The sequence below is a fragment of the Perna viridis genome, chromosome 1 (genome assembly GCF_037379345.1).
Source record: "Perna viridis isolate PV_CMFRI_1.1 ecotype Kerala chromosome 1, ASM3737934v1, whole genome shotgun sequence".
Lineage (NCBI taxonomy): Eukaryota > Metazoa > Mollusca > Bivalvia > Mytilida > Mytilidae > Perna > Perna viridis.
The window spans coordinates 20,938,155-20,963,129 of record NC_142445.1 but is presented as its reverse complement, the minus strand read 5'-3'; the positions used below and the strand labels follow the sequence as shown (position 1 = coordinate 20,963,129).

Genomic DNA, 24,975 nt, shown 5'->3' with positions numbered 1-24,975 from the left:
CGATCGGAGTGGACTTGTTTTCTTCGAGGTCCGCGCATTCGACTGGTTTATTTTTAACTTATAACGCAGAGGGAAAGCCATATTGCACATATAAGACGAAAACCAGATTTAACAAGTAGTTCTGATAAGGTTATATCCGCATTTTTTAATCAAGATCCGGGTTCGATAATACAATACCCTTTCACATGTACGTGTTGACAACAGAAGGAAAATTGTCACCTGTCATCTTATAGGTATTAGAAATGTCTGTGAAATCGACCTAAAAATTCGATAACAGAACATCCATTGAGTTATGAGCTCTGACAAGGAACCAGTTCTTACGACTGAAGACAATATGACGAATAACGAGAGGATACGGGATGCTGAAATTGGCTTACCTGCTGCTGATGCTTGGAAGAGAGGTAAGTTACATGTAATTTTAGTGTTCAAACCCTTAAAATCCCATGCACATTTACATATACACTGTCAATGTGTGATAACATTAAAAGGGAGTGCTTATGCATGGAACTGCTTAGTCTAAATAATTATGCAGTCTTTGGAACCTATAATTTGTATTTTGCTTGGTTGACTTGCGAGGCATGATAGACATGATAGGTCATAGAGTAAACATCAGACTCTTCAGACATCATGGTTATCTGGACTATGACCTGCTTGTACAGAACATATATTTAATTGTCAATTTGATGCCACAAACGTAATTAAAGCCAAATCATAGAAATATGTTTAGGTGTACAATATTCAATAAAATGCATCAATATGTAAAATGAATGATAGACTTAACCATAATCATCAAGCTCAATGACCTAAAGTGTTAGACACATGTGTCCAGTTAATGAACAAGGGACAATTCAAATATGTCAAAATCTAAATACAAGGCCTTATTGTGAAGACAGGAAACAGAGATGATCTATGTACATAATGAACTGAATTAAATATATAACATAAAAACTGAAGATACTGCAAGGAAAACAAGACAAATAACTAAGCACTAACAATAGGCAAGGTCACCAATCTCATAAGTGATGCCTATTTCACTTATTTCCATCCCATGTAATTGTAAATTGGTTGGCAAATAATGAACTAAATAGGCAATCAATAATTTGATGATGATAATCCCACTTTGTTAATTTATATTGATTTTGGTTTTGTAAAATGTATCATTTAAGGATGCAATTATTCTTCTTTGGTCAGTGAATTTAAAATTCTGTTACATGTACTTGAAAAAAAATGTGATGATATTTATACATGTACATGGACATGTAAACCTCTATTTAAAAAAAAAAAATTGTTATAACATTAAACAATTTTAGGCTCATATACCTGTCAAATTACTAAATATCTATCTGAAAATTCCAGTGACAAAATGAGTTTGATTTGCAGTTTAGGGGACCAAAAGAGTTTTTAAATTATAAAAAAAAGTTATGATATTTTAAAGTTGTTGCCCCATATCAGGTCATGAATTTGTTACCAACCAAATATACATGTGTATGTACATGTGTACCAATAGTTTATTATACAACCACAAAAAATATTGTGGTTGTATAAAGATATGCCGCAGTCATCTGTGTTGCCATCATCTGGGGACACTTCATTTCCATGCGACAATTTTAGTTGTGGTTGACCAATTGTTCTCAGATTTTGATATGATTATACTTACCGCTAAAGCAAGGCTCTTATTTAATTTTGACCTAAGCTCTTACTGTCATAGAAAGAGGGGCCGAAAAGGGAAAACATTGGTGTTTTATTAAAACCCATGTAGAATGTTTGTTTTTTTCCCAATTTTAATTATTCTTCTTTTATCATGTCCCTTATTTAATTCTGGTAAACAAATATACATTTGTATCAAGCAGATTTTATGTGTTTTGGATCGTTTTCAAGTTATAGGAGGTCAAAGTTGGGCAATGCCCAAACAATCTTTTTTTTATCAATCCCTTCCTGCATTTATCAATAAGAGTACAGATATATCTCTTATGGTTTTCAATTTAAAAAGGGATCAAAGGGTCCACACCCAAAAAAATTGACTTTTAATTTTGGTCTGATTTAAAAAATTCTTTTATCATTGAAGTCCTCTTAAAGCACCATGCCTGCACTTAACAATCAGATTTAAGATACATGTATCTCTTATGGTTTTTGAGTTATAAGGAGTCAAAGGGGCTGCACCCTAAAAAAATCAACTTTTTATTTTCATCTGATTTCAAAATTTTGTTAATTTAGATTCTTTTTAGAAATCTCTGCATGCAGATAAAAGATTTTAGACATCTCTTTTGGTGTTTAAGTTATAAGGTGTCAAAAGGGTCACACCATTTAAAACCGATTCTTTATTTTTGGTCTGATTTAGAACATTTTTGATGTAGGTAATTTTAAAAATTTGTGCAGTATTGTGTCCAAACCATTTGTTGTGCCCATAATGAAATTTAAGTCCTTTGCTTAAGTGTGTCAAAAACTAATATTGTGTTTATAATTGCCCAAACTGTTCAGGGTTCGGAAACTGGGGTTATATCATGCTGTGTTTGGCAGGTCTTTTTATTAGCATGTGAGCTATTGCTACCGCTATGTGTCTATCTTCCTTTGTCATTGTCTGTAAACTTTTTCAAACATTTTCTCCTCTGAAACAATATTTAATAATCCGTGTATGGGGATTTTTGATATGGTGAAAAATATTGCCACAGTACTAAAATAGACCATAGCGATCATTTTGATGATTTTTGGAAACAAGTCAAAACCAATCTGACAAAGTAAAATTGATCAGCATGATGAGACAGATCTGTGCTGTAATTTTCATAAATACATGTACATGTATGTTAACTGATGTTTGAGTAATATTGGCCCTTAAATAAAATTTTTGTCATTTTTTTCATTCACAACTTAGAAAATGTTTTCTAATGAAACCATTGCATTTCATAAAATCAGACTCATATGAATGTTCTTCATATTTCTTTAACAATTCATGTGCATTTTTTTTTATTTGGTGTAAAACATGGCTGCTGTTAATAAAAATAAACCATAGTCAGCATAGTGCTCAAGGAAAATTTATGCATATAAATCTAAGATGTTTGTGTGTACATTATAGTTAAAATGCGGGGGACAGTATTGGTCAGCATGTTGAGATGGGCCTATGCTGAAATTTTCAGAAAGGTCCAGCCACTACTGCTGGTGTTATGTTTGGTTCTCTTGTCCTATGTACATGTATATTGTACAAACATGTACATGTAAACCTAATCACATTCTGTTTATGGTTTACTATGTTTCATATATTTTCTGCTATTAGCTCACCTGGAAAAAAATGACTAATTGAGAAATTTGTTTTATAATTTAAAAACCAGATAGAAAACTGAAATGCTCTATATGGATGCCATGGAGGTCTATGCATGAAAAAGGGTAAAACGAGAACAAGAAGACATTGATTTTCTGTCTGACTGGGGAAAAGCGTGAGGTCTTTAATTCTGAAACATATGAAAGTTTAAGTAGGCCAATGAGTGTCAATTCTACGTCAGTTTTCAAAGACCCCAATGTAGCAAAAACATTATATACTAATAGTAGTACTATAAAAGACAAATATGTTGTCGCAAAGCCCAAAACAACATTGTTTTTGTCTGCAAAAAGTAGTGCATCCAATGTTTTTTATCAGAAGCATAGAAAATAATAGTAGTAATAGGACCTATACTGCTACCACACTCTCTAAAGAAGAGATCATGGAAAACGATAAATCTGTGCTATCTACTTTTGGTCTCTCTACCAAAGACCATGGTTGTGATCTACCATCTATATACAGGATTCTTAAACTCCACAAGAATCCATACAAAAAACGCTACATAGCTTGATCTGCAGAATGTACCACCATACCTTTTTCAAAACTTTTAACTTTAGTACTCACAGCGTTCAAAAAGGATCTCAATGTCTACCATGACACTTGTTACTGCTGTAGTGGTATTAATTCAATGTGGATCCTAAAAAACTCAAAATATCTTCTGGAAATCCTCAATTCAAGACACACTTGCCTACTTGCACGATTTTTACCTTTTGTCCCGCTAACACGATTTTTCACGTCAAATATTACCCAAAACCCAATTTTGTCAAAATTACCTAAAAACTCAGAAACCAAACCCCTAAATTTGTCTTTCTGTCTCATTTCTTTAATTAGAAGAGTAAAAAATTGACAAAAGTTGTTAACTGCTGTCTACACAGGTAAGGTTACATTTTATGACAAGTAAATAATCAGCTGATCAGGGTTTGACAATTAGAAAATGAATCCCGATTGGATCTACCATTATTTTATGAACATGCAATCATTTTCTAAAGATTAATTTCTACTCCACAATTAATTTGGCAATACTGTATTTTTAACAGGTCTCAGATTTATAGAACACTGTATGTAAACAAATTTTAAAATTATCATTGTTTATACAAAATGAGTTATCCTGCTGTCTTCACATTTCCTGTAATTTCAATAGTGCAGTATTTTTCCCTAGGTTTTCTTTGCAATAGTTAAAAGAAATACTATTCCTTTTAAATAGTGATGATTTTGGAAATTCAGTAACCAACATTCTTGAATATTTGTTACATTTCCTCATATACATGAACTGTACGTCATGGTATGCATTTAATGAAAAGTCAGAGTTGCCCAAGTTTCCTTCTACATATTTTTAGAAACTATTCAGCATTGTACTAACACACAATCCAAGTTAGGCTTGATAAAGCCAGAAAAGCCAGAAAATTTGAATGGAAATAAAAGTTTTTTCATTTATTTTTTTTTAATTTGATAAAACTTAAGGATTTTAATCAGGATTGGAGGAATACAACACAAAAAGGGGGGTGGGTGGGTGGCTTACAAACTTCAACCTATTATAGTGCATGCACATGTTGTTCAACTGAGGAAGGCCGTTTAATGCTATAGTGATTGTCTCATTCATACATTACTACAGTAAAACCCATGCACTTTGCAAAACATGTCCTGAAAATGTTGGTTCACATGTTGTCCCACCTAAAAATCCCTATGGGGAGTTTTCAAAAGTTGACAGGTATGTCAAGATAATTATCAGAATAAAATATTACTAAAACCTATGACTTTCAAACTCTTTATATTTCTATTCCCCATACTCAGTTAAAAGTCCACTCTGAAACATTATATATCAATGTTACTCCAAAAAAGACGGTACACCTAGATACAAGTATGTAGTTTTGGTAGAGATTCCTCATACTTTGTAAAAAATGATTCCAAATCATTTTCCAAATATATAAAGAAGATGTTTTCAAAATGCTGTAATTTTTTATCAATGTTATATTGTCCAGTGTGGTGGATGCATTTTTCAACAAACAGTCCTCATTCCAATGGAAACAATTTGTGCTCTTCTACTTGCTGACCTATTCCTTTACTCTTGTGAGGCTGAGTTTATAGCTGATCTGGTCCATGAGAAGGAAATCATTTAGCTAGATTCTTTAATCTTAGTTTTTGCTATATACATTTGTGGAGGACAAATTTTCATTAAACAATCCTATTTTTGGGGAGTTTGATACATCACATCTACCCCAAAGAGCTGGAAATAAAGGATACTACAGATACTGTGAAGTCAGCCTCATATCTTGACCTACACTTGGGGATTGATGGTAAAGGAAAACTATTGACGAAACTACACAACAACTTTTCATTCCATATTGTCAACTTTCCTTTCATCTGTGGTAACATCCCTTCAGCACCTACATATGGAGTTTTCATGTTACAACTCGTACGTTATGCCAAAGCTTGCCATAACTACGCAGACTTTTTGTTTCGTTTTAGACTTCTTACAATTAGGCATCTCAGTGTTTGTTAGGAACTGGCCGTCGGCCAATTTGACCACCTCAATTTACTAACTGACCAGTTCAAATTGTGTTTGCAAAAAAAAAAAAGAAAATATTTCAGGTATTTTTATTATTAAAGTCTCGTCTGAATAATCGATACATTTTATTTATGTAGCTAAAATAGATTGTGTGTATATCACTTCCTAGTTGTTACGGGCTACCTAAAGGCTGTCATTTACACGACATTGGTTGCAGGTGTTTTTGGTCATGAATTTCTTATTCATTGCGGTGTTTAAATGAAAGGGACCATATTTGATGCCGATTGACTTTATTGTGCATATACACAATGTATATACATGAGCTGGTTACTATACATTTACTTCCTTCCTCCTTCAAATTGATAGCAGCAAAATAAAAAAAAAGACTGGGGATATTATTGCAAAGCATTGTGTAGGATCATCTACTGATTTTCACCATTGTTTGCAGTACTTTCAGGAAATTTTAGGCAGATACAATTCTGTTTTGAATTTTCATGTTTTTTTGTATTTTTTCTTGAACCCCACTCAACCCGCATTACTCCTTCTAGTCAGGTGCCCTGTCTCCAGGGATATAACGATCAAGAGTATGGATATCATATCAAAAATTTATAATTGACAAATCAAGATTGAAAATTTTATTGTTGTACATATATTGTAGCTGTCGGTCCGAACTTGTTTTAGAGTGAAGGAATATTCTCTGAAAAGGAATATATTCTCTGCTTAAGTAGAATACAATTTTAAGAAAATCAAATTAAATGTTTTGTTTTTTTTTTTATCATGTCTTATTTGAGAGAAATTTACCCCATGACAAATTTGCAATTTCGGTTATAAAGTATGGGGAATAAAAACATCAATTAGTGTATTAAGAACCCCAAAGATAATAGTTTTGTTTCCTGCTACATGTACCAGCAAAAAGAAAACACATGTAGTAAGATCAGTAGGGAAATTATTTTATTTTTTTAAAAACATTTTACATGGAGTTAATGGGGAAACAATCTGGACTTTAACAGTGTTAAAGTTGAAGTGGCCATAAAATGTTTAAGACAAGCAAAAAAAAAAAAGGGTAGGTAGTGTAGCAGCTTGAAAAGTTTTCATGGTAGTCCTATATGGGCTATCTAAATTTGGCCTTATTTTTCATAAGTTCTAAGACCAGAACTGTCATCATCTGTGGACTACCAGTTTTACCTCTGAAGTAGTCCTGTTGACCACCAAACAAATAAAGTTAGTGACAAACCCTGATACTCTGGTCAAAACACCACTAAAAAGGTGGAATACAGTCCCAATTTTAGGTGATGTCTGAAAGTGAGAGGGGGATTACTAGTTGCTTTTGGTATTGTCTGAGGGTGAAGTGAGTGACACCTGGACGACTATTTCACAAAAGTTGCCCATTAGTTGGGGCTCTGTTACCCTGATTATCTTAATTAATCAATAATTTGACATGCATTTACTTGAAAATTTGAAGTGTTGTTCTTCTGTTTACATTTTGTACATATGCACTTTAAAGTATCATCCATCCATATTATTTCTTTGTTTTTGTCAAGAACTTTCGTTGTTTGCTTTTAAAAACCAATGCTAGTTTTTAACTTTGTTAACATGAAAAAATACCTAAAAAAAGTTTACTTCACTTAAATGGTGTGGCAATTGCACTACATTTTATCATTTTCTTTCAACATAAAATACAAAGAGAAAAGATTGGTTTCCTATGGTGAATAAGAGTGAACAGTGGTACATTGAGCTGCATCAAGGCAGTTTGCTGAAGTGTGATGACAATTTATCGTAGGGATATGTATCTGTGGTTAAAGTATTTCCTCAATACCAATTACATTTTTAGCTTTTAAGTGGTAAAATGCTAACTGATTTCCAACAAAAAAAGCTTTTGCAAAAATTCCCAGGAGAAAGAATTTCTAGTGCTTGACACTTTTAAGCAAAAATCGGTGTGAACTAATTTTAAACAGTAGAAGTAGATATCATACATGTATATACAATGTACATAACTGTATTCCTTTTTGAAATAAAATTGTTTTGTAAGGAAGCATACATGTACATTTAAGTCAATTAATTGAGAATTTGTTTACTTAGTTATCTGTACATGTACTTTTAAAGTAATATGAAACATAAAAAATAATTTACAGTCAATAACTAAAATGTTATTTTTTAAAATAATATATTTAATTACTGGTAATTCATTGTATTGTAAAAAATATGTTTGTGTAAAAGTTGTTCACATGTAGGGTCTGAGATTGGTAACAAGGCAAAGTTCTAGTAAATTCTGATTGAAAAATAATATTGATACTTTTGTCTATGTGATCTACTAATCTATTACAAAAAAAAAATTCTCCCTGTCAAGGACAAATGGGAGAAGTGAACACAAACAAGGAGAAGTATTTGCTCATTTCTCCCTCTGTATAGGCTCTGATCCATGTATTTCCAGACGAAACAATGTAGTAAAAATAATTGTCTTTCATATACATGGTTGAAATTCAAAACATATGCTATGACTTTTAGTATGACCTCACATTTAAACTCACTCCTAACATATTGCACATGTATATCATCATATTTATTTAAGAAATTGTAAATCAGAACTCCTTGGGTCCATCTAATTAAAGCATGGAGTTGTGATGTGTTACATAATTAATTGTTTAAGAAACATTCAACAGTCATCTAAATCAAATTGCTGAAATTTACAGAGTCCCAACCATACATTATTGGAGTCTTTCATAGGCCTATATGAAAAAAATGGTTATCATTTCATCAAATAAAGTTGCTTAAAGTCTAGTATGGTTTTCAAATTTTAGGTAAATCTGTCCATTAGTCTGTCTGTCCATGTTTAGTTAACATATTTTCAGTATCAGTTGAACTCTAGCCTCAGCATTTACCCAAATAATTTTATTTAACATGTACATGTATGAACTAGATATCATGTAATGAAATCCTCCCAAAAAAAACAGTAAGAATTAATAAAAATTTTACTTTCTTTGAATTCTTACAAAAATCTGATTTAATTTTTTTATAACATGTATTCTATAGAAATCAAATAGTCTATATTCTGATATCAAGTTCAAGATCAAATTAAAACAAATTTTAACAAATTATTGATAAATGACACGTTCTTTCATGGTGACTTTTTGCCTTAATTTAATTTTGTCAGTTTCGGATGTTTGTTCATTATTTCCAAGTTGTCTGCTGCGATTGTAACATGATACTTGGTAAGAAATGAATGATGTCAATAGTGATTGATAATGTTGGTCATTAATGTATCTTTGTGTCATTATTTAACATTTTAGTTTATTATGAAGAAGTTACGTAATGTGGACTTTATTAATTTTTATGTTAGGGCTTTTCAGAGCTTATTTGAAGGTGTTTTTACACTTATTGAAGACTTATTTCTGTAAGTATTTACTTTTTTTATAAAGGTTATACGATGGTGTATATGTTGCATTTCACCATATCTGTTCCTTTAACTTTGATTCGGCTTCAAAAGTGTCCGTAACTGTTCAGGATTCAATATTTGTGGTAGTATTCAGTCAAGCTGCATCCTATGAAATATTTTATCTTAAATGTTTCTCTTGAATAACCAATGATTTACAATATATATGTTCAACATTTTTAACCTGGTTTTCATATTCTACATGTTAATTGGAATGACTTACAAATAAATGGGACAGACAATTCATTCAAGTTACAAGCAATGATAAGATTCATTCAAGTTACAAGCAATGATAAACGTATGAATGAGGATAAGTGTATTTTTTAAATGTATACCCAACTTATTCATGGAATACATACAATGGTAGTTTTTAAATTTCTATTTTTAACTTAGTAAATAATTTTAGCCTTCAGTAATTTATAATTAAATTAAATTATGCACACTGACTGTAATATATGCCATAACTTGTCACTGAAATAAGAAGGGATAGTTGTGGACTAATTTAATAAAGTTTTCATTTAGTGACAATAATGGCAATGGAGATAATTATTTATGTTATATTATAACATACAAGGTTTGTTTATATTATACAAAGTACATATTTTTTTATTAAATCTTTAACATAAGTAAATGTCCTTAGGCTTTCAAGGGTATGCTGTGTGAAAACCTATGAGAAATTTTCTATTTTACAATGATGATACATACATTGTATGTATGAATGTGATAAATAATGTCCGTAATCTTTTCTATTCAGACATTCCACTTCAGTGGTGTGCTTTTAAAAATTATATGCATACATATGTAATTCCCTCTACACTCTACATAGATGTACTTCAATAATGTGTCTTTCTGGCAAAGTCATTAGTAAATAGTCTTGCATGTTGAATTTGAAGCATAATATATCAAAATTGTGTTGTTTAATCTATGCTGATATGAAAGAAATATAAATTTATTCCTACTAATGGTATTAAAATATGGGTAGCCTCTGTTTTGGAAGTTATTATACTGCTAATACAACTAATACAATTACTTTAATTCATGTACCCTGTTACATGTACATGCTATACAGTATTTAATAACATAAGTGAGCTACCGGTATATGATACTGAGGTAAATTTGTATCTGTAATACTTTAAAGAGGTCTACCAGTACCTTAGGTACATGTACTTCATTATAGGACTGCTAAACATTTCCAGTCATATACATGTACATGTAATGTTATGGTACCCTCATTGTTGTCCTCCCATCCCTAGACACTTGGCTTGTATATAAGTGTATGAATCTCTATGATTTTTAACTAAGGTTCCATACCTCACGAGGAAGGCTTAGGAGATTGATGGACTTTTATTATTCATTTATTGGTATTAGGGGCTGAAAAGAGGTTAGAAACAAACATTTTATTGGTATCAGCACAATAACTTCGGTAGTAGTATATGGTTCTGTATGAAATTTTATTACAATCTGCCTTATCATTAAAAATCAGGCTGTGATTATTTTTTTGGACAGTGTCTCTAACTGTTAGTAAATATCCCCCCTAAGCAAAGTTGGATGACATAAACATGTATGGGAATCACCTTGTCTACCCCTGTTTTTCAGCCTATGTACCTTTTGACTCCTCCTAAACTAATCAGTGGCTTTAAATAAACTTTTTTTGAAGTATCCATTCTGCTAAAATCTTATCTTATGTCAAACTTTTAATTACAATCCTAATTTGGAGCGATATCAAGCAATATGTTATATCATATTTATATGCATAATAGTGTAGTGACAAAATTTCGGAGCAAACTTATTCTTAACTGTAACTGCAGTATCCAAGAGTGGACACATTTACAAAACTGCTTACTGCCATATTAATGTTTACAAATTTGAAGACAGATCATTGAGTTCTTTTAAAATATGCATTGTTTGTCTGTTATGTCATGTTGGACCTTATGTGTCTGAGCATTATCAGTTAATGCTTGAATTATGTGTTCATCTGTTCAGGGTTGTCAAATCAAGCTGTGCTCCAGCAATGCATTTTATTTTATATAATAAGGTCAACTGTCAAGGTCTATAATTTGCAAATTCGTATTTTTCTTGGGGCAAACAAGTACAAAATGTACATCATAGCTTGTACTGCCAAAATCTTATGGAATGTTTGTTAATAAGAGGGGAGTGATCTGAAAAACCCATGAGCAGTCAAACATTCTGTAAAGTAAAGGTACAGCATTGATTTCCAAATTATCCAACTTTTTAAAAAAATTGTTCCTGTTCACAATGTTCTTGCTAGTATCAGAAAAAAGATGGGGCACAGGAGGAGGTCACTGTACTGCTTAATGTGCTAGCTGTACCACAAAGCCTCGATTTGTTTTAATACCACAGTTCACCAAAACATTTCCTTCACAGTTAGAGGTCTGACAGTATGAAATTTTTTGTCTGACTCAAAGATCATTTGAAATTCCTGTCTACATACAGCATGGTAACAGATATCTTTATTATACCCCACACAACAAAGTTGCGCAGGGTATAATGTTTGTGACCTGTTCATCAGTCCCTCCATCAGTCCATCTTCACTTTTCCTGACTTTTTTTTAACGCTTGCAGATATTGACATGATTTTTGGTATATAAGTTCACCGTGATAAGTTACTGGTCTTGTTCGACTTTGTTCTGCTCTGATGTTTTTTACTGAAATTACGGGCCTTGAACTTAGTGAAATTTACAGAAATATCAGTTTTCCAGATTTTTTTTTTAAACACTTACAGATATTGTCATGATTTTTGGTATATAAGATCACCATGGTAAGTTACAGGTCAAGTTTACATTTCAATCCACTCTGATGATTTTTACCAAAATTACGGGCCTTTAACTCAGCAAAATTCACAGATAACGTTTTCCAGACTTTTTTTTTCTAAACGCGTGCAGATAATGGCATGATTTTTTGGTATATAAGTTCACCATGATAAGTTTCAGGTCAAGGTTACATTTTGTTCCGTTACGATGATATTTACTTTAGATTAACTAAAACTCAAAGAAAACACAGTCCTTCTACATCTATTTCTCTTATTAACCAATTTACTTGAGTAACCAACATTGGGACGCATGGGGTATGTGAGTGTGCTCACTAAGGTTCTTCAATTCAGACAGGCTTGCCCTTTCTGCTTTGATGCTGGAGAAGCAGGACCAGCTTCAATTTATCCAGTCAAGTCAGACAGGTCAGACAAATTTCAATAAATCTATGGTACACCTAGTATACATGTATATAGCACTTGAGCAAAAAAGGATGTTATTTGCCATATTTATATATCAAAACCATGACATTTTGAAGAGGGACACAGGGACAGTGACACCCCTTGTTTCTTTTTACAATCCTTTTGTCTTATACTGCTACCACACTCCAAAGAAGAGATTATGGAAAACCATAAATCAGTGCTATCGTCTATGTACTAGATTCCTAAACTCCACAAGAATCCATACAAACAATATAACATATCTGGATCTGCAAAATGTACTATCAAAACTCTTTCAAAACTTGTAACTTCTATACTCATAGCTGTCAAAGAGTGTTTGCAGTCTTACCACAACACTTGTTACTCCTGTAGTGGTATTAATTCAATGTGGATCCTGAAAAAGTTGAAAGATCTTCTGGAGACCATCAGTTCAGGACTATTATCAGAATATAATAGCATTAAAACCTATGATTTTTCAACACTGTATACTTCTATTCCCCATACTCAGTTAAAATCACTACTTAAAAACATTATACACCATTATTTTTTCCAAAAAAAAAAAATGTACACCTAGATACAAATATGTAGTTCTTGGTAGAGATTCCTCATACTTTGTAAGAAATAATTCCAAATCTTCTTCCAAATATACGGAAGAAAATGTTTACAAAATGCTGTAATTTTTAATCAACAATATATTTGTTTAGTGTGGTGGACAAGTTTTTCAACAAATGGTCGGCATTTCAATGGGATCAAATTGTGCTCCTCTACTTGCTGACCTATTCCTTCACTCTTGTGAGGCTGACTTTATAGCTGATCTGATCCGAAAGAAAGAATATCTTTTAGCTAGATCCTTTAATCTCAGTTTCTGCTATATAGATGACGTATTATCTTTAAGCAATCCTAATTTCGGGGATTTGATACATCGCATCTACACCAAAGAACTTGAGATAAAGGATACTACAGACACTGTGAAGTCAGCCTCATATCTTGATCTACACTTAGAAATCGATGGCAAGGAAAGACTATTGACCAAACTTTACGACAAACCTGATGACTTTTCATTCAGAATTGTCAACTCTCCTTTCATCTGTGGCAACATCCTTTCCACACCTGCATATGCAGTGTTCATATCACAACTCATAGGTTATGCCAGAGCTTGCCAAAACTTTGCAGACTTTTTGTATTGCGCTAAACTTCTAACAAGTAGGATTCTGGAACAGGGTTATGTTGCTACAAGTTTGAAGTCATCACTACAGAAGATTTATGGTCATCATCATGAACTTGTGGATCGTTACGGTATATACATCTGCGCCATGAAAACTGATTTGTTCAAAATGTGAAAGTTTTCCTTTCCTCTTGCGTCTACAATGGACTAGACTTTTTATGAGCAACTCGGCGGGTGTTTTTAGAAAAGCAGAGGACATTTACCTTACTGGTGCACCTGGTCCATGCTCCCAGTTTTTAGTGGAGTCCGAGTTGCTCATTTGCTTTTGTTACTTTGTATGTATTATTTTAGTTACTTTTTGTTCTTTGTTGTGTATGTCTGTTTTCCATATTTGGTCTTTGTCCCTGGATTACATTCTTTTGATTTCTGCTAAAACTATGGTTATATTGATTACTCTCAAAACTCATTCAATAGCCCCTCGACTCATATTCTAGTGAAATTCCTTAAGAGGTTTAACTAAAATGAACAGACTTTTGAACATTCTCAATAAAAATCATTACATGACAAAAAAACACAGACCAGTAACTAGAGCAATAAAATAGACTACATGTACATATATACAGATATTACATTGACTGTGATAGCATAACAAGGATTACAGAAATCCGAAGCATTTAAAGAATAAATCTATTCAATTTGTTTCCATTAATTTCCGTGTAAACTTATGTCAGAATCCTTCATCCCATTGAACAACAATTTATAGGATTGAAGATTATAACTAAAAACAGATGGTGCTTTTTTTTTAACTTGGTAGAAATACATAAGACTTTCACATAACATTATATAGTGTGCTTATTCAATCATTTGTTAAAGGAACTTATATATTTTAGTTGGTAAGATGGATAGCTAAGATATATGTTAATTTTTTTAAACTGCAAGATGATAGATGCACATTTTGACTGTCATTGTTTTCAGTTACATGAACAGTACATTTACATACCTGAACCACTGTATTGGTTTTACATTATACAAATGTATGTGGTATACAGTACAGTGTAAATGGAGTGGTTTGTGTGATATTGATTTTTTACTTTGTTAGTATACTTTTGTCTTAATATCCCTGCAAACAAGGTGTTGTTGGTTTATATTTGTCTCATCATTACAAACTAAGTTTGGATACTGAGACTGTCCATCAGTCCTAATCTTTACATGTGCAGGTATCTTGTAAATAAAATTGTTCAATGGATTTTAATTAAACTTAAGGTGTTATTGTTATATGTAAATGTACATTTTTACTGTGTAGAATGTACATGTACATGAAAGATTGCCATTGTGAAATGGTTTGAAGTAGAGATAATCCTAATATTGGATCCAAGTAAAAGATGTGTATCAGATTACATTTCTACTCACATTTTAAATTTAATTTTACTTAGAAAGGAAATAGAAATCTCACATTTTTGATGACATGTTTCACATGATGTATGTTTAGACATTCTGTTCTTGTTAATTTTACAAGGATAAGTCTCCAGTGCTTACAGCACTTTGATTTCAATTGTGTGGATGCATCAAGTATGAATGGCCTTTGACAGGCTACTGTTTTTTCAAGTAAGTGTTTTACTTTCTTGGCAGTGAAACTTGTATACAACCCTAATATTTTTCAGTTAAAATAGTTGTCTATTTAGACAGATGTTTAGTTTAGACAGCACTATCTCTTAAGTATTACTGCATGTACTTGTATGTCTTTGATACTTGAGTGTATTTAACACAGTTTGGTCTGTTTAATGGTTAGTTAAGAGATGACACTTGCCATTGCAAATCTTTTGAAAATCTTGGATAGAAATTCCAATGACTGAACATAACAATTCTATTTTATTTTTTGTAGAGGTTCAACCAGAAACCAATCCAATGTTGAAGTACGTCAGTTTAGTGCTGCTGTCAGTGCAGAACACATTACTTATATTAATAATGAGATATGTACGGACTCAGGAAGGTGATATGTTCATGGCCACAACTGCAGTCATCATGTCAGAAACCTTCAAAGTCTTAGCATCATTATTAATCATTCTGTATCAGGAAGGCAGTATGACTAAATGGGCACAACATTTAGTGGACAATATAATAAAACAGCCAGTAGATTGTATTAAAGTCTCTGTACCATCTGTCATCTATGTATTACAGAATAATCTGCTGTATGTTGCAGTATCCAATTTAGATGCCGCTACTTATCAGGTATTTTTTATGATTTTGTTCACAAAACACACTGGCATAACATCTAAAGACAACAAATTTAATGTAAAATGGTTATGTAACAGAAATGTAGAGCTTATAAAACTACAAAGTTTCACATTTCTTATTATAATCTGGAATATCTTACAAAATATGTTTAAGGACCATCCATTTACATTCAGTATGACGTTAGAAAAAGGACCATTATAAAAATCTTAAATTTGAACACTAACTAGCCAGCTTAAATTTAGGTTTATATTTAGATTTTGAAATAAAAAAATACATGCAGTGCCCCTTCCCACCCTACATCACTCTATCCAAAGTCAATGATCAGGATTATATAATGTACTTTATCAGAATAATAGATCACTTTTTAAACATATGTGGTTAAATATTTATTCAACATACCAGCATTTAGATGACAGATTGCATTGTGATCAAAACGTGTATCTTAAAATAGGAAGTTGATAATGGATCTGCATCAAATATGTCAATTGAGTGACTGATTTTTATTAGATTTTCTGGACACTCCTCATTTTTTATTAAACTAATCCACTTGACAAATTGTAGTTTCTGAATTATACATAAAGTTGCATACCACCAAACATAAGTTTGATAAAGGTCATTAGTCTTTAAAGTGAATACATGTACACGTATTAAGGGAGTTTTCACTGCATACCTTTGTTAGAGACGTTTTGGATCTTTTATTTATATACTACATGTATATGTATAGTAATCACATGTTTAACTCATCTTTCTGCATGTATATTTAAATCTTCTGCAGCATGGGGTACAATGTATTGTGGAGTTTGAGGAGTTCATGATTAAGTTTTTTTAAATGCTACTTTTAACCAGATTTGATTTTTAAATGGCCATTTGGCTAGTTACATGTATTATTATAACATTATGTGAAAGTTTTTTTTAAATTTTCCTTGTTAAAAACATTCCTTCATGTGAATAAAGGTGTTATCTTGGGCCTAGTTAATCTACCTACTAACTTGGTCAGCAATTTTAAAATATATAAAATTAACCACACAAGATATCCAGTACACCAATATTAATTCAGTAGATGAAATTTTGATTACTCACCCCTGGGCCTAAGTTTTCCTATTGATACATCATAATAACACTGTTGAGATTCAGTGTAGTTTTGGCCTACTTAAATGATAGTCATGTTGATTTATAAGAATTCTGATTTATATATAGGATTCATTAAACAGACTTGGTTACTATACAATTACCCATGCAGTTGTAACTCAATTCTAAAGTATGGCAATCTTTTACAATTCTTTAGTTGAAAGTTCATTATTAACTTACTACAAGGTTAAACCAGCAGGGTGTAGTATTACATGTATTTACATTGTAAGCATATATTTTTAAAATTTTATACAACCACAAAAAAAAAGGGATCATGCTGTCATATGTGGAGACATTTGGTATCTGGATGAGAACTTGGGTATATGTGTATAGATCTTTATGAAATTGTGCCACAAGACAAGTGCCATTCCACAAAAGGAAGGCTGGCATTTTTTTGAGAGTTATGACTTAAACTATTTAGTATTTTGGAGCCAACAAGGCCCAGAAACAAGCATTTTTGTAACGCCTGGACAATAACTAAAAAGGAATGGATCTCTTTGAAATTGTGCCGCAAAACGTCAGGCATGTATCCACAAAGGAAGGCTTGGATTGATTTTGCGGATTGTGAATGGAAGTCACCAAAGAAGGACTACATGTAACTTGATTTTGGTCAAATTCTTATCCTGTGTTAAATATTTAATCCTGAATAAAATTCAGAGCTGTATCAAGCTTAAATGGTGTTTCCATACTCATTTGCCCAAACGGCTGACTGGGTTTAATATCTGCATTTGTATCAATCTATTTTGTTCTTACTTTTAAATTAAACTAACTACAGTGCATGTAAATACTGGGAAGTCTCTGTATTTTCAAACATATCCATTTTTTCAGGTGACATACCAGTTAAAGATTCTTACAACAGCTATATTTTCTGTGTTCATGTTAAAGAAACAGATATCAAAGTTACAATGGTTAGCACTAGTACTGCTGTTTGTGGGTGTGTCTGTTGTTCAGCTCCAACCAACAGAATCAAAGCAGAAATCTCCCTCTGCAGTAGAACAGAATCCTTTACTTGGTTTCATTTGTGTGGTTATTTCATGCTGTATGTCAGGTTTTGCTGGGGTTTACTTTGAAAAAATACTTAAAGGCACCAAAGCATCAGTATGGGTTAGAAATGTACAGTTAGGATTTCTTGGTGTCATCATTGGTTTTGTTACCATGGAAATCAATGATGGAGCAAAAGTGACGGAGAAAGGATTTTTCTTTGGATATTACAATGCAGTATGGTGTGTTATATTTTTACAGTCTTTTGGAGGTCTATGCGTTGCGGTAGTAGTTAAATATGCAGATAATATATTGAAAGGTTTTGCGACATCTGCAGCTATAATCTTATCATGTATAGCATCAATATATTTCTTTGATTTCCAATTAACCTTACAGTTTACCATAGGGGCATGTTTAGTAATGTATTCTGTGTATATGTACAGTAAATATCCAGCCATGTCAAAAGATACTAGGTAATCTATACTTAGTCCACTCAGGTTTCAGATCATACCTACATGTATTAACTGTATGTTTGAACATGCTTGTTTTTTTTCATCAGGAGCTGAAAGCGATATATTTCCTTTTAAACTCCCAATGCATTTTTTTGGGTAAACCTAGACACAATGAAACTGTATATGATGATGATTTTCTCATCAGTGGTCACAAAATTGACATGATATTTAAATACCTTTTTTAAAAACTTGTTTTGGATACAATTCTTAGAAAAAAAGGTAGTTAATAGAGTTTTACCACCACTATAGGAAATTGTTATGTAAGAAAGAAAAATATGGAATAAAAATATGTCTAAAAAAAAAACAGAAATGTAATTACATGTACATATTATTGTAGGGCTAAAATTTACTACATCATAATAGTAAATGCACTCATTATTTTCTGAATTTACAGGGTATTGTATAATTTTATATTGATATATTAGCTGTGTTTGTGGAACTTGTTGTGTCTTGTGAATTCTGTTTAGTTGAATTTTAATGTAGCAAGCTCAAATCCACATAGTTTTGCTTGATACATTTTGATGAGAAGCGAAAATTATGCTAAGCAAAATGGGTAGTATATGTGGTTGAGGGAGTTTTTTTTGGACATATTTGTATTCATGGGTTAGAGAAAAATTTTTTCGCTTACAAATTCAGATGACAAATACAAAAAGTACCAGTATTATAAATATTGAAATATTTGGTTTTCTGTATACTTGTTTCAAAGGGTAACCTCTTATCTTCACCATTAAAATCAAATACAAATGTACTAAGGAAGTTCAAGATTCAAAACTAAATTAAATACAAGAAGTACTCAAAACCAAATACAACAAAATAGGTAGCCAACTCTAGAACCAATGATTTCTACTAAAGTATTTGGAGAAAAATTAATGGGATTGGTAGGGGAGGGGAGTAGGTCATGATAGTACACATTATTAGTAACTTCTTAGAGCTATTTTACATTTCTTTTCATTGCTATATAACTCAGTGGAATGAGTGAAAGTTGACATTTTTTTTCATTCTGGACTCTGATACAGTCTAATATGGGGTGATTTCATGAAGACAGATAAATAGGATTTTCATGACAGTACTTTACTGCATCAGGCTATTAATGCACCATGTGTGAAGGTATACAGATTTTACATGTTGTTTTACATAAAGGGTCTTATTCATATCAATACATGTAAGTAAAGATTTCCATTATTTAATAATGTTTAGCTTTGATTTAGATACAAAGAATTATTTACTCTGTATTTAATACAAATAAATGGATGATGTAACAGATGTTAGACTACTACTTATAAGAATCAGGCAAAATATGTTAAACCTACTGAACATGCATGACTAAAACCAGTAAGTTGTTTATTTTTTATGTTTAAATGATGATTTTTATGCTAACTAAGCTGCCCTAACTTTGGTTTTATTGTACTTCAGAATAAACAGCTGTTTACATAATTGAAATCTCAGTTTGTGATGACAATGAATTAGTAGTATTCCCTTATCCTTAGAAAAGTCCCATTTTTATGTTAATGTATGAATTTATTTTGTATTGTTTATTTATCTATTTTTAACCTACCATGTTCTTTATACTTTGTTTCTCTGTTTTTTTGTCCCACAAATTGAAGTAGATTTGCTGTCCATGCATCTGTTTGTTAATCTGTAATTTTCGGAGAGGGGTATGTGCAGGGTATCCCCTATGAATCCCCTCCTGTTAATTATTATGAGCAGTATTACATTGTAAAGCTGAGCTGGGGCCACATTTTCCAGTCACATATTTTTTGTTCATTTTTGGGGCTACTTTAAAGATTAAATCTGAATACTTAGTTACCTACCAGATGTTCTTTTTTGCCATGTAAATGTTTGGTTCATGCTAAGGGTATCTAGTTCTGATTAACCTTTAATTTTACTGTTGACTTACCGCCTTTTTATGGTACATGAAGTTTCTTTACTATAGAAGCTATTTATTTCCGTATTTTTAGCTCACCTGGCCAAAGGCCAAGTGAGCTTATGTCATCACTTGGCATCCATCATCGTTGTCGTGGACAAATTTTAAGAAATCTTCTCCTCTGAAACTACTGAACTGACAGGTTTTAAACTTTGCATGATTGTTTCTTAGGGTGTTGTGTACCAAATGACATTTGAGATTTTTGATCCATGAAAAAATATGGCCACTGTTACTAAAAATAGAACATAGGGGTCAGTTTGCAGTTTTTTGCAAAAACTCAAAAAGCATTGCCTTTAGCAAATTTCTGGCATGGATAATATTGACACGGACCTTTGCCAAAAATTTTCAAAATGATTGGTCAACTGATGTAGGAGTTACGGCCCCTGAAACAGTTTTTTTGCATTTTTCGCATGTGCAACTGAAAATCTTCTCAAAATTCATTCCACAGAATTCAATGAAAGTTGGCATTTTTGTTCCTTGGGGTATCCCACACAAAATGACCGTTGGGATTGTTGATTCATGAAAAAACATGGCCGCCATTACTAAATTACTAAAAATAAAATATAGGGGTCAGATGGCAGTTTTTTGCAAATAACTCAAACACTGTTGCCTTTAGCAAATTTCTGGCATGGGTAATATTGTTCAGCATGATGAGACGGACCTATTCCAAAGTTTTCAAAATGATTGGTCAACTGATGTAGGAGTTACGGCCCCTGAAACAGTTTTTTTGCATTTTTCGCATGTGCAACTTTGAAAATCTTCTCAAAATCCATTGCACAGAATTCAATGAAAGCTGGCATATATATTCTTTATGGTATCCCACAAGAAATGATTGTTGGGATTGTTCATTCATGAAAAAACATGGCCGCCATTACTAAAAATAGAACATAGGGGTCAGATGGCAGTTTTTTGCAAATAACTCTAAAACTGTTGCCTTTAGCAAATTTCTGGCACGCGCAAAGTTGTTAAGCATCATGAGAAGGATCTATGCCGAAATTTTCAAAACCATTCATTGACTGATGTAGGAGTTACAACCCCTGAAACAGTTTTTTTGTTGTTTTTTTTACATGTACAACTTTGAAAATCTTTTTCTCTCAAAACCATTTAAGATCATTGTATGAAAATAAGCATAATTGTTCTTTAGTGTATTGTGCTCAGAATGACTGTTGTGATTTTTAATCTGTGAATAGATATGGCTGCCTATACTAAAAATGGAACTTAGGGGTCATAAGACAGGTTTTTGAAAAAAATTCGAAAATTGTTGCCTTTAGCAAAATTCTGGTTCAGGTCATGAAAATGCTATGAAAAGCATTTCCTGCATTTGACAATTTAGTTGATTTTAACTTTGCCTGTCTCATTCCTTAAGTTTTTCAAATAAGCAAATGGTTAACCAGTTGAGCGATTCAGGTTCTCTTGAGCCTCTAGTTTTCACATTGTAATGATTTTAATTTATTGTTTCAAATGTCTTGATTTATAATAAGGAAGTTTAAAATGGTATATTCATAGATACTGCTCTTAATCATATAGGCTCAGCATTATCATTGGCATATTTATATAAAACAGAAAATACTTTTATGGCAGTAATGATGATCAGGGGACAGCATTGGTCTTCCCTTGAAGAAATGAAAATCATTCGACAAACTGCCTTATTTTGTTAACTGAACTACTGAAAAGAAAACTTAAACATATATACATTCTAATCTACTTCTTGATTGTCCTGTTACATTTGTTATAAGATTATCTTTGGAAGTTCATCAGATGATAATCATTTAATCAAGAGAAGACCAACACTATCCCATGAACATTGTCATTGTATTTGCTGTAATTGTGGGAGATTAAGGTCAGGATCAATGTTTGGGATAATCTAATAATTCAGTATTTATCTTGAGTTATAGTAGATGTATTTGTCTGATTGTGTAACATTTTATTGCTTTATTTACACTGATTCATAGCTACGTTGGTGTGAATGCTAGTCACAGCTGTAGTTAAGATGTGTGTTCAGGGAATTGATACTTTTTATATGATAAAATATATATATATGTGTGTGTGTGTGTGTGTGTGTGTGTGTGTGTGTGTGTGTGTGTGTTTGTATGTGAGTATAGAATTTTAATACTTATATTTAAATGCATATGGCGGCATGACAGTCTACATATTGGACCAATTGTGTTTAAACTTCCTGGTCCTACTTGTATTTGATTTTGTACTGGTAAACCATTATTTTATTACTAAAGTTTATGCCTGGAAAATCAAAGTTGAAATAAAACAAGTCATTTTTCAACCAATTAATGATTCAGTAAATTTAATGGTGATCTACTACATTTATGTAAATTGAAATGACCTTGGTAGATTTTAACACTTTGAAGAAAGTCTTTTTTAGTTCAATAGTCTGTATGTCATATATAGGATTTATGTATTTTTTTAATGTCTATATAATTACTCTAATTTCAGGAGTAAAGAAAATATTAAATTATTCTATATCATTTAAATTTACCATGTGTTTAGTAGATGAATTTTTTTCTAAATTGAGTTAAAAATTAATAGCCATTTGAACTTTTGTATCTACATTTCATGCTAAAAATTGCAGAAATCTTGTCTTTATGTTTCCTACTTAATTCAATAAATAATACTTAATCAAAAGTGTTTACACAGGCTAATATTTTTTCACCTGAAATTCATGTTAATTTAGCTTCACATGAAATTCATGTTAATTTAACTTCACATGAAATTCAGGTGAACTTCACATAAAATTAATGTGGTTTTCATGTGAAATTCACTTAACATGAATTGCATGTGAACTATTCACATGAATTTCATGTGAAGGCTTGATTCACCCAAATTTCATGTGAAGTCTGTCACAAAGTTTATTTGCCTGTGTATAACAAAAGTTTGTATTAAATTCATTATCTTCTTTTTTGGTTTTTGAATGACATGTCAACAATATTAAATCTTTAATTTTTTATCCTTATGTATTTATAGATAAATGCTTAGAACTCAACCAGTAAGTTTAGCCATGGCAACCTGAACTTTTTTTTTCATAAGCTTGTAACAGTAAGCTTCAGCTGATAATGGTAATAATAAAGAAAATGTTTAAGCATCTATGATTATAAATTTTAACTGGTTAGTCCATTCAAATTTGTGAAAGTCCTGGCAATGACATTTTTTGATTTTTATTTTAGATGATTAGTAATTTTTAGTAGGGAGATACAAATAATAAACTTGTAGGAAGAGGCTCTGTATACTTTTACAATTACTAAATAATAACTATTATTGATTAGTCCTAATTATAGGAGTTTTTTTACCATATCCAGTGAAATGTCCCATCCAGTCAACCTGTGGCTGACCACACCCAGTCAATAATAAATGAATAATAAAGAAAACCTTTAAAGCCTGAATTACATTTAAGCAAGAACTATTTATGATGATTGATTTTAAGTGGTAAGTCCATTCAAATTTGTGCAAGTCCTGGTCATGACATTGTCAGTTTACGCTAACAATATTTGTTAATTGTTATATTAATCATGAAAGTTGTATTTTGTAATGACAAACCACAAGATTAAAAAAAATGAAATGCCAATATAGATATTGATATTTATTTATACTGTGTAATTATTTTCACAAATGTCACATACAGTAATTATTAACAAAAATACTGGTAACTATCCGTGAATATGCATATTAAGCATTTAACTTATGGTAACTTTCAACACAACACAAAATTAAGTACCTCTGAAAAACCACCATAGTCTAAGTACATGTGGTATAAAACAAATGATGAAATTAATTACTTAATACTTTGTTAATTTGTGATCTGTTTAATTTCTGTTGGTTGTTATTATTATATGGTTACATTGACAAGTTATATTTTAGGCTAGATTATATGATTAAAAGTGATTAAAGCTTTATTACAATGAGGGTTATCAAAATAAAAATATCTCTAGATTTAACTTTTGTTGTTCTTGAGCACATTTATTTTCCATTGATTTGTAAGCAAGAAAACTTTAAAATATGTTATGGACATTTATTGATTGAATGGTTGTTGGATATTTTATGGCCTATTGCAAATATCTATTTTTATATGCTGCATTAATGGCAGACAAGGAGTGAACACTGTTTTTTATATCACCACAAAAAAGATGTATTTGTATAGTGGTATGGCAATGTTCTCAACTACATGGTCTTGGTCTGCATGGTCATCATCCATAGACACTTGGTTTTCATGCCATAAGTCCATGGTCTTGGTCTGCATGGTCATCATCCATAGATATTTGGTTTTCATGCCATAACTTGACTGTTAGTAGATTAATCTTTATGAATCTTAGAGAGTTTCAAAACCACCTAAGGAGGGCCTTCATTGAATCTGGGATTATGACTTCACCCCCAATTAGGAAGTTATGGAGCTAGGATTAAGCATTTTCCTCATACCCAACCAAAAGTACAAGCAAATAGCTTAAAAACTTGAGGTGTGTTTACACTTGTTGTTTTGGATTTAATTTATTACTATGGCAAGCCAAAGGGGCCAAAAAAAGTATTTTCTAATATAAAAAAATGATTTTTTAATATTAAAAATTCAATTGAAT

At 31.7% G+C, this 24,975-nt stretch overlaps 1 protein-coding gene across 4 annotated transcripts; it reads left to right on the top strand.

Moving 5' to 3' along the window:
• The first annotated feature begins 89 nt into the window (after positions 1–89).
• Positions 90–24,342, top strand: LOC148627726 (UDP-galactose translocator-like). 4 transcript variants are annotated; one of them, XM_088577579.1, is made up of 3 exons: positions 90–401; positions 15,501–15,847; positions 17,810–24,342. In XM_088577579.1, exons 1-3 carry the CDS (start codon positions 293–295, stop codon positions 18,437–18,439), a joined length of 1,086 nt encoding a protein of 361 aa, XP_088433705.1. In that variant the 5' UTR covers positions 90–292; the 3' UTR covers positions 18,440–24,342. The 4 variants fall into 4 exon arrangements, with proteins under 4 accessions (XP_088433705.1, XP_088433715.1, XP_088433735.1 ...); XM_088577589.1 differs by lacking the exon at positions 90–401 and adding an exon at positions 9,683–9,820; XM_088577609.1 differs by lacking the exon at positions 90–401 and adding an exon at positions 14,484–14,511.
• The last annotated feature ends 633 nt before the right edge of the window (positions 24,343–24,975 follow it).